This window comes from Egretta garzetta, unplaced genomic scaffold (assembly GCF_000687185.1).
Source record: "Egretta garzetta isolate BGI_Z169 unplaced genomic scaffold, ASM68718v1 scaffold251, whole genome shotgun sequence".
NCBI lineage: Eukaryota > Metazoa > Chordata > Aves > Pelecaniformes > Ardeidae > Egretta > Egretta garzetta.
In genome coordinates, this window is record NW_009258952.1 from 1,211,764 (window position 1) to 1,223,246 (window position 11,483).

An 11,483-nucleotide genomic window follows, 5' to 3' on the forward strand; every position below is an offset into this window, starting at 1 on the left:
GTTCAGTTCTTTGTAGTTCTGCTTGGTACATTTGAATGCTATTGCAGCCAGACAGGATGGCACATGTACTAATTCTGTCCCCTAGAGCTACGGAATGTGCAGAGCATTGTCCCTGCAGTGGCCTCATTAAAGTCTTCCCTCAGAAAAATCTTTCTAAGTTATAGTAAAATAATTCTGTGGGCTGTGAGGAATGGATTCTTGCTTAAGCTGATTCTAATAGTTTTAAGATCATAAATACCCAGTCTGGCTAAACATAGCTGACTTAAGCTCAGTCTTAAGTGTTTCATTCAACTCTTGTATTTAAATTTATAAATCTAAAACTAATAAAATAGTGCTCAATTTCACGTATCAGTGGATCTTCTTGTTGTATTTAGATTTAAGGTCATGTAAAAGTTTGTGCTGAATAGGGACTAGAGACAGATGCAAGGGTAAGCCCCAGCTCCCCAGCAGTTGAATCCAGGTTTTGTCACTGCTTGTGTTTGTGTTTTGTATGTGCAGTATAGAAATTACAATAAAAATGATGCTCAAATTTTGGGGAAAACTAATATTTTCCATACTGATAGTGGAGAAAGCTTTTTTTTTTTTCTTTTCCTTTCTTTTGTTATCAGATAATCCGTGGAGCACTCAAAGAAGAAATAACTGTTATGACTAAAAGTTCACCAGCAGATCTAGTGACAGAAACTGATCAAAAAGTAGAAAACTTCATTATTTCTTCGATAAAAGAAAAGTATCCTTCTCACAGGTATGGCTTCTTCTCAATACACTTTTGATAGAAGAAGGGGAGAGGTGACTGGAAGAAGAAAATGGAAAGTTTATGATTTTGCTTGGTGAAATTTCATTACGATTGGCATGCTGGAAAGTTACAGAAGTCTCCCTTACCCTCAGTATATTAAGTATTTTAGAGTAGTAGTGGGTTGAAGTTTTGCCCAAATGCTTCTAAATTAACTGCTACCTAATTTTGTCATTAGCTTAGAGGGCTGTAGTAAGATGACAAGGTGTCCCCAGGGTCTGTGTTTAGCTTTGCTCAAGACTTATGGTGAAAGTCATGTCTAGTTGAGCCAGCTGTAAATAACTTCTTAGTTATTTGTGTTGGAGAATCAAACATGCCCTCAAGATACCTGGAACTGAAATTTCTTGTTTGCTGTTGGCTGTTGAATCTAGCATGCCTTCACACTCTGAAGTGGATGGGTCCCATGGTACTGAGCATGGCTTTGGAAAATCTCATGCCATTTAAGAACATCAGACTTCGTTATAAGACAGGATCTTCTAATTCTGCATAACTGAAAGTCTGCCGTGATTCTGCATAACTGAAAGTCTGTCATAGAAAATGCTGATTTTTTTTTTTATTGCTCTTCCCTTCCCCCCGCCTCCCCCCGCCCCAGAAGATATACAATTCACCCTTCAAGAATAAATATATTTCACTTACTTTTACTTGCATGGGACTTTCTTATTTTGACATAGTGGCTCAAGTTTAATACACTTTCCTTAAAGTTTGCTAATTTTTCTTGCATTTTCTTGGAGATTTTCTTATTGTAGCTGTACATGTGAAACTTAATAAATATGCATAGAATTGGAACAACTGAGGTGATGCAAAATGTCAGTAACCTAACCCAGTTAGTTTAAGCATACAGACTTGTGGAATGACCTTAAAATAACAGCTTTTGTTACACTGATGAACATTTTAGAATTCTTTTAGCTTCTTTTCATGTTACATAATCGATATCACATTAGACATACTGGTGTTGAATTTTTCTTCCTAATGAATTACTCACCCACCGAAATAACTATTCAGTCTCTCTCTTCTTTGTGAACATCTGCTGCTTTTTGCAAACATGCTGTTCTTTCTGAGCAATCATCTTCACTTCCATAGTTAATCCTAAAACTCCTAATAAATATTAAAGGGACCTTATTTGTTTACTCTCAACAGTTCTCCTTGTTTTACATGTTTGTGGAGGGAAGCATGTGTTTGATGCGTACTTTTCATAGGCTGAGTAATATGTGATAAATTCAACAACATGCAAAAGGCATAGAAGAGAATTCCACCCGCTTACACTCATCCCAGTGATTTTGCAGTTCAAAACAAATATTCTTCACGAGCAGCAAAAACTGTGAAATTTGGGTTCCTGTCGCACTGTGCCTTGTGTGTTAGTATTCTGTTGAGCGTGTACTCTACCATCTTCTTCAGGAGGAGCTCTGGTTTGGAGCCATGTTACCGTTTTGTAATGCTTGTAAAACTAACCAGTTTTGAGACTAACAACTTTCTGTCATATTTGGGTTGAAATCGGACTACGAATTTAACAGTGGCTGCATATGACCACAAAGGCTTTCTTCAGTTAAAACACAAGCGAAAAAGTAGTGGTTTATAGCACAAATAAACTGAAAGGTGTAAATAGCTACAAGTATTCTGACCGAATTTTGATGATGCTGTTACTGGAAGAAATAATGAAAACTTCAGTGTTGTGAATGTTAAATTCCAGTACTGGGTATTAAAATGTAAAGTTCTTTTCTGCACATATTGTGCTTATCTCTGACATCGTAAATACTGATGCAAGCATGGTCAGATGTGGTTGGTGCTTTCCAGATAAATTGTGTATTTCTCAGCTTTTTACATATGATCACTGGTGGTACAAAAACCTGCATCTCACTTTAGAATTTCAATTTCAAGGACACTCTTCTAATTCAGACATTTTAAACATCTTCTTTGTATCTTTTAAATGTGTTTGCTACTCTAGCTTCATCGGAGAAGAATCTGTTGCAGCTGGAGAGGGCAGCATTTTGACAGATAACCCCACATGGATTATAGACCCTATTGACGGAACTACCAACTTCGTACACAGGTCCACCTTTCATTTTTTATTATGTTAGCAACTCACCTGATTACCTTTTTTCTTTCTCCAGTTCCACAAAAGTAAGGTTTTTTCACTTTTAAATTACTTTAAAAAGAGAGATACTATGAACTTGTTAATAGTTACAGATTGCATTTACTGAGAGCCATTGGGCAGTTTTTGTAATCACTTTAGTATTACTGTAAGTATTATAATAGCCTTACTCAGTAACCAACAGCAGTTGTTCCATGAGAGGACCATACTATATGGCAGGAGTCAGCAGCTTTTGGTACAGGTGCCAAAGATAGGTGGGCAGATTTTAACGGTAAAGCAACACGACTCAGAGTTAGGAGTTGCAGCATCTTCAGAGGGGCGATAACAGCGCCAAGTGCTGATTTCTAAGAAATTTCAAATTCATTGAGATCTAGGAGCCGCTACCATGAAAGAAAGCAGAATATCACCAGCAATTGTCTAGTGGTGTCTTGCACCAAGATAAGGAGGGGACTTTCAGTGTAATGCTGACTGCCTATTCCTCCTGTCTTTGAAACATGGTAGATTTTGGCCCTGATGAGCTTTTCTGAGCATACTTGATTCCAGTTCTGAAATGACTGCTGCTGTGTGCACCACAGCTTTAAGTAGCTGCTGAATCCTGCTAAATAACATGTTCAAACAGCTATGAGAAAAGAACCCATTCTGCTGGATTTACAGACTTAGAAGTCTATTTTTTGCAGATAATAATTAAAGCAAATGTTTTGGAACTGCCAATTTTGAAGAGTAAAAAATAATTAATTTTTTTTAAAAAAAAAAAAAGTTTGACTGTTAAAGACTTAGACTGAGATGCAGCTCACCATGTCCTATATACTCCCAGTGCCTTCACTCATCCGCATGCATTCTTCCTTTTCACTTCAATATCTGTCTTTCTCGTTGCTTTGGTGGAGAAAGTGGAGGTGGGGGGAGAGGTGACTTGCTTCTTTTGATGAGACCATTTTGGCCAGCTTGTTCCTTCAGAGAAAGGTTAGTAGCATAGAGGCTTGCTTGTATTCTGTGGCTATAAGATGGCAGTCTGTAAGCTAGTAACAGCTGTAAGAGGGGTGATAGTCCCTAACTTGTAACAGGCTTAGTTTCAGTGGGTGGAAAAGTCTGTATTTTGAATGATAATCAGCGTTGTTTGGTCTATTTTCATAGTAAATTGTGCAAGTTCCAGAAAACTAGTATTTCCTATATAGTCCAAGTTTGGTTTTGACATATACATTACATTTAACTGAATGTTGTTTTTATTAAGACTAAGCATGATAATGAAAGAAGCATAGTATCTCACTATAAATTAGTGAAATGTTTTGTTTTGTAGGTTTCCATTTGTGGCAGTTTCAATTGGCTTTGTTGTAAACAAAAAGGTATACTTTTTATTACTTAATATCTAGTCCATCAAAACCAAATTAATTCCTTTTTGCTAGTTATAACTAAGATCTGTATTTTCATGGTAAATAGGAAGAAAGGGGAAAAAAACCTCAAGGTATTTTTACTTTTTCTTGCAGATAGAGTTTGGGATTGTGTATAGTTGTGTAGAAGACAAGCTGTATACTGCCAGAAAAGGAAAAGGTGCTTTTTGCAATGGTCAAAAACTTCAAGTATCAGGCCAAGAAGGTAAGCTGAACTGAGAAGCTTATTTCTAGCCATTACATTTATTTTGCAAATGAGGCATCAACAGTTTTAGACTTGGATAAATTCCTGTTTCTTAGCTCATAGTTTTGTTTTGCAAAGACAGGCTTTTTTTTGGCCATGGGTTGTTCAGTTTTGAGAAACAGCTTCATGTTCTCTTTGATGCATATAACATGCTTGTGATCTTTGCAAAATCAGGACTCAGCAATTGAAGATTTTATTCCCTGTGTGTCTGTGTGTTGTGGTTTGTTTGTTTTTAATTCCCTGTATGTCTGTAACCCATCTGTGATTGTTCTTTAGTCTGTTACAAATCTACCAAACAATGAAAATTCTTCCAGGTGTGAACTAGTGGTTTAAATCTGTATCATTCCTGCATACTTACTAACCTATGTAAAGGAACATCCACACATAAAGCGGAACCTTGAAAGATCTGAGGACTGTTCTAATTTTTATAGCAATAGAATTTTATTTGCTAATGACATTGATTAATGTATATGCACAATTGAATGTGATCATGCTTTGTTTGCTGTATTTTATTTTTCCTGCCATTTTCCATGTAAGAACAGATTTTTATACATTCAATATAAGTAATATTTTTATTAAAAATACCTTACTTTTATTCAGTCTTGTAAGAAAGCAATGATGTAAACTCTGCTGTTACTATGTATGTTGTGCTGCTGGAAAAGTGAGGTTTTGTTTTTTTTCCAGACATTACAAAATCCCTTTTAGTAACAGAATTGGGATCAAACCGTGATCCAGAGACTATAAAAATAGTTCTTTCTAACATGGAAAGACTTCTCAGTATTCCTATTCACGGGTAAGATACTTCTTATTTTTTTTTTTTTTATATTTACTAATAGCATTAATATTGTAAATATGCAAATATGATCAGTTTTAGGAAGGATTGGTTGCATTACATTTGACACCTTAAATATGAAATATTATTTCTGCAGAGAAATTCTCAGTGTATTTAACTTTTTTGAGCCGGGACATATATAAAAGAACCCTAACAATCAGTACTGAGAAGCAAAACGTGTTTGATGTTGCAGGACTAAAAAGTATTGTATTTACTACTTAGAAAAATGAAATACAGTTTTGTATTTTTTTTTTCCAAAACGCACAAGGAATAAAACTGGATAGACAGAAGCTATATTACATTTCTTAATTTCCTTTCCCTGTACTAATGAAAATCGTTGGGGTTTTTTAAATATATTTGAGAAGACAAAAGTAGCCTTCCCTTTCCTCTTTCAACACTGCATGTTTTTTTTTTAATTTGTCCAAGTAGTTGAAATTGTCCATAAACTGCTCTTACTTTGGTTACATTCCCTGCTTCCTCTCCTCCAGACAAGCCAAAGCCTACATTTCTGCAAACCATTTTACATCTAAAGGTGGTTTCAGTAGATGGTTTTTTGTTACTCAAACCCTATTCATGTTTCTGAGCTAAAAGGGGTAGTTTTATGCTGAGATTCTCAGGATTCTTGTTTTGACACTTAGCATGTAGATTTTTTTCTAATTTCAAAAAGTCTAAAGAATATATGCTAAATTGTAACTAGGGAATACATTTTAGGTATGTCGTCAGTTCAACTTCGGTATTTTATTTGTAAAAATAGAGATTGGAGTTGATTGAAGTTGCTTCCTGCAGTAACTTAGCTGCTGTTGGTTAGAATTTAATGTACATTTTACCGATAATTGAAATAACTGCAGTTATTTTTACACTTACTAAGTGCATTAACATTTCCAAAAGAAACAGAAATTTGTAACACAAGGGTTTTGATGAAGTTATCCAGACCAAATTTATGCTGTGTAATGAATTTTTTGTGATTACTGCTGTTAGGGTTTTTTGCAAGTCAGAGATGCTTACTGAGCATCACCAGAGAAACTGAAGTAACTGTTTTTTCAACACTGAGAACTGTGTACGCTCTACTTGAATTGTTGTATTCAAAAGGCAAAATAGAGTATCTGTTATTGTTTCATGGGTAGATTATTTTCCATAATATGGTTTAGGTTAAGAAGTTAGATGTGCTTTCATGCAAGGAAAAGAAAATGTTTAACAGAGTTCACGAATGTAATTTCTGGAAATTTGCTATATTTGGAGAGCTCTTCTAGCTACTTAAGCAAAACTTCATTCCCAATTTTTTTATTCGTTTCACTGCAGCATTCCATCACATTTTCTCTAGCTCAGATCACTTTGCGTGTGATGCTTCAGTGTTCTCTGCGCAGTGTACACAGATATTGTGACTGTCTTACAAACTGTTCTCAGTTAAAAAAACAACTGTCTCCTTTAGGATTAGAGCCGTTGGTACAGCAGCTGTGAACATGTGCCTTGTGGCAACGGGTGGAGCGGATGCCTATTACGAAATGGGGATTCACTGCTGGGATATGGCAGGGGCTGGAATCATTATTACTGAAGCAGGTGGAGTACTGCTAGATGTATCAGGTATGCATGATACTCTCTTGTCCTTTTAAATAGTTAATTGGGAGAAAAACGTAGCTGAAATAAGAAGGCAAAGAGGTTTTTCAGTCCTCTTTCCAAGTTACCACTACTGAACTGAGTTCCCACCCAGTTGATAGACAAAGAGTTAATTGTATGTTTTTAAAGTACAACACAACCTTTACTCCCTCAGCTGAGCACCTGGAAGAGTGAAAAAAAGACAATAAATATACACTGAAGAGAATTTAAATGTAGCTCATATGAGATACCTGTTGTGTTAAATGCATTTTTATCTAGGGGCAAAACTTGGTCCTAAATAGTAATGTATATCATCTATCTTGATTTTTTTCAGTGCTCATTTTCTTACCAACTCTTAGTTTTCTCTGGACATAAGCTGGTTACTTTACTTGCTTTGATTTCTAGGTGGACCGTTTGATTTGATGTCCCGAAGAATAATTGCAGCAAGTAGTCGAGCTATAGGGGAGAGGATTGCCAAAGCACTTCAAATAATTCCTCTGAAAAGGGATGATGCAACTAACTGAGTACCAAAACTACACCTTAAATGTAACTGTATAATGTTGTCTCATACTCCCATGTGGTGGTTGTTCTACACCTTGAACCTGATAAAAAGATAGATAAATAGATGGTAGTTTTTCAGTATTGGTGTGACTGCTAAGTAGTGTTTTGAGATTGGACCAACGTTCCAAGTAAGCTTTCACTGTTAAGTATTTTATTTAACATCACGACTACGTAGAGCTCTATAAAAAGAAGCAAATACATACAACTGATATTTTCAAGTTTTATACTACACTGGAAGGCATAGCAAGAGGCTCTTTGATGTACAGATAAATAAAAAACTCTAGTTCCGTAAGTGACAAAACATAATTCCCTGTCTTAACACCACATCATCACATCTGATCCTGAACCCAAAAAGACGAAGGCATTGCTGTTTATCCAGTCCTTCTTTCTCTTGCCTGTTGCTGTCATCAGTGTGTCAATTTCCTTACCTTGTTACAGTTTTTGTAGAGGTAGTTCACACATTTCCAAACTTTTTTTGGTTGCTTGTAGTTTTGGCTGTAATTTAAAGCCTTTATTACTCAGGTGTCATTGTTTTTGTAGTCATCGTTCTACCTTTCTTACGGTAGATTAAACAGAGTCTCTTCTGTAGCCCTTTATGTGGCCAGTATGCTTGCAAATTCATTATAGTTGCAAAAATAATAGTTATTGTGCCAGAAAATGTGTCTCCCAGAAGTAAGTTCTGAGCAAATCTTCTATCACCAAATGGACTTAACTGTAAATTAAGATGAAGTATGATTTGCATTTGACTGTTGGAATCAGCTCATACTAGGACCTCTATCTTATTCTTGGCAGTTAGAATTCCTGTTAATTTTGCTTGGGTTTCTCCATGGATGAGTGTGTTTCAGGGTCTAAGGAATCATTAAAATCCCAGAGAGTTTTCAGTAACTCAGCTGGCAAAAAAAAAAAAGCCCATAATCCAGATTTTTTTTACATCATTTTCTGTAAGTTATGAAAGCAGTGACCAACCAGGATGAGGTTTCCATTGTGTTATAGAGTATACAGGCACAAAAGAAGATACATTTCTAAACCTAAAGGGTTTATAAATCCAAGAAATATTAGTAATTTCGTCCTTGGTGTCAATTGTTCTGAACTTTGAAAACTATACTGGTTCTTTGAATTTTTGTATTTAAGGTTGTTAAAAGTATCAGTGTACTGTTCAAATAATTAATGCACTTTAAAAAAAAGATACAACTTGGCTCAGTTTTCAGACTGATTTTTCTGTGTCTAGAGTTTCCTGAAGAAAGTTGTCTCACTGGTGGTCCAGTCAAGGCATAGCAATGCTTTGGAAAACCTGCCTTTTTGTACCGCTGTCCCACTATTTTTATTTTGGAAAATGGTGTTCTCTGTCACTTTAAACAGATCTCTTCTTAAATAAATTTCAGTCTTTTGTATCAGTTGATTTTTGCAGATTTTGCAGAAGTATTTCATTTGAAGTTGTATCTAATGCCAGATGATTAACAGCCTGCTATTTAAAAGCCTTGTCAAAAAGCCAGGCTTACATTAATTTTACTTTTTAAATTCCCATTGACGAGGGTAGAAACTTTTTGAGCATTTCACTGTAACTCTGTTGCTGTAAATGATGTGGGATCATCATTATTTCTTGAGAACTATGTCTGCTGTACCATTTCTGTGGCTTTTGTATAACAAATTGTGTAACTTTTTTTAAACTGATCTACTTGTGAAATGGAGACGTGTCTAAAAAATACTTGAGATTGGAGAACACATTGGAAATAAATACGCTTTAGCAGCAGCGGCCTGAGATGTGCTTCCTTTCTTAACGTTTGCCAGAGCACAGTGCTGGGTCCCAACAAGCTGGATTTGTGGGCTTCACACTTTCTCCGAGCTGGACACTTCCTCTTCTCGGCCTCTGCTGTACAAAGATCAAACACTGCTGTGTCTTTAGATAAGTGGGATTACGTATACACCTGCAGTAGGTTTTTAGAGTGAACATTCCAAAACCTTCCACTGAGATCACAGTGCATCAAACACCTCCAGCCTCAGAGCTCGAACTTCACAGATTATCTTGCCTGGGACTTGTTTTGGAGGCCCGTCAGCTGGTTGAAGCATGTAGCTTTCTCATTGTTAGTTTGCCTAATAATGCTCTTCAAGGAAAAAAAAATATGAATTTCCCATCTTGGCCCTCTCACTCTACTTTTCTCAATTGTCTGCTTTCTTTTTAATGTCAGTCTCCCTTTCAGGGGGATCAGAAATCCACCTTTGCTGCTTTGCTAAGCATTATTTTCTCAGGTAACTCTTCATCTAATATGTGGCCGCTTCTTGCATCATGTGAAAGGGCAAGGAAATGTAATACTAAGTTGAAAGGCATTTTCTTTTTGGTTCTGGGCTAGCCTGCAATTTCAGCAAATTTTTGAGTAAATGTTTTTTGTAGTAAAACACAGAAGTTGTGACTGCTCTGTGACCAACATGGTTCTGAGAGCTTATGTATGAGAGGTAGTCCCTGAATGTTCTAAACAATAAAATACCTGTTTTCCTTGCTTTGAAAGTTGGAGAGAGATAATCTTCTTACGAGTTTTTAATAAATTGAAATAAAGTTATATATTTACAAGATAGCTTTTGCTGGGCAATGAGACAGTCAGAATGGGAAACCAGTTACCGCTGAGTGAACAGATAGGCTGTCAAATCGAGATCACGAGTGTTCCTCATGAAGGCATCAACAGTCCAGTATACAGGAAGCTTTCTCACAGAGCTTGGCAGTGAACAACCCGTGACTTCAGCTGGCAAATTCAACTGTGGTTTGAATCTCACCTCTGAGTGAAGAACACTCAGAAGCTCAAGAAGGAGATCAGCCAGACAGATTCAGCAACTGGAGCAAGTGAAGAATTTCAAGAAGTACTACTGGAAATTAAAGGACTGTGCAGCCAAATTTAACTGGTCCCTTGCCCTTTACTTTCAGAATTTGAGTGAATGGCTTCTTCCCATCCTCTCAAAGCCAGCTGCTAATTCAGCTCTGTGGGCTACCTGTGAGTGGAAGTAATTTCTTCACAAGTCTGATCCTGTCGCTGAAGTGCTGACAGGCAGCTTCCCAACAGCGCATTGTTTTGGGATCTACGGCCATTTGGCATGGCTTCCTTTGTTTGCACAAACTCCAGGCATCAGAAGGATATTGTCAGTGATGTGACACCTCCAGAATCTCTGCTGGAGCCAGGGTCAGCCAGATCTGCCGGACAACACAATCCATTCGACCTCTGGATTACTGCTTGTCCCGCACCAAAAGTGACAGCGAATGTAGTCTGTCACGTCACTCCTCAGTTTGTGCAATCTTCACACAAAGATCCGCAGCTTCCCAAAGATCAGGAGCTTCTGAAATGTCCTCTGTGCCTGCTCTCCGCTGTCTGCCTGCTGTAACAACAGGGGAAACAAAATCTGCTGCGCTTCAAAGCCATGTGCCGCGTCCGGAACAAACAAACTGGAGGAGTGCGCTCAGCTGAGAGCACGTTACGCCACTGTATTGAAGAGCTACAAACTTGCCAGTTTGAGGAGGATGGATTAGATCTCCCCCGGTAGAGCAGAAATAATTTCCTAGCACGATTCAAGCTAGTAAGATGTCAAAAATAATGGTGTATGTGCATCCTGTTCCAGAAGCTTATAGCCTGTGCCGATGACTGCTCTGTTAGCTTGATTTTATACATCGTGTGTCTTACTTACCCATGGTTTGCACAGCTGCAGTGATGAGTTTTTTACACTGAGATGGTTCTCCCTACACCAATGTTGCTCTAGTTAGGAATCAGGCCTTCTGTACACCCATTTAAGTAAAGGAAAAGTATCTCAAAATACAACAGCAACAACTGTACAGCAGCAGTAGTGGCGAACAGAAGCCTGCCCCTTTTTATGCAGCGGTGTATTGGGTTTCTGTGGCAAGGTCTTGGTAGTAGGGGGGCTACAGGGGTGGCTTCTGTGAGAAGCTGCCAGAAGTTTTCCCTGTGTCTGCCGCTGGCCAAGGGCAAGCCAAACAGCGGCAGGGGGAGGCG

The 11,483-nt window shown here is 37.5% G+C and overlaps 1 protein-coding gene across 3 annotated transcripts in view; it reads left to right on the forward strand.

Annotated features, from left to right (window-relative positions):
- The window catches only part of IMPA1 (inositol monophosphatase 1), an 11,857-nt gene extending 2,341 nt beyond the window's left edge, over positions 1-9,516 (forward strand). Inside the window, exons 3-9 of one of the 3 annotated variants that reach the window (XM_035890103.1) lie at positions 609-742; positions 2,733-2,837; positions 4,174-4,219; positions 4,361-4,469; positions 5,193-5,301; positions 6,770-6,921; positions 7,339-9,506. In XM_035890103.1, coding sequence (XP_035745996.1) covers positions 609-742; positions 2,733-2,837; positions 4,174-4,219; positions 4,361-4,469; positions 5,193-5,301; positions 6,770-6,921; positions 7,339-7,457 — 774 coding nt within the window. In that variant the 3' untranslated portion in view covers positions 7,458-9,506. Of the gene's footprint in view, positions 1-608; positions 743-2,732; positions 2,838-4,173; positions 4,220-4,360; positions 4,470-5,192; positions 5,302-6,769; positions 6,922-7,338 lie in introns of those variants that run through there. The other 2 variants (XM_009634467.2, XM_035890104.1) reach the window with 2 other exon arrangements.
- Positions 9,517-11,483: the final 1,967 nt, after the last annotated feature.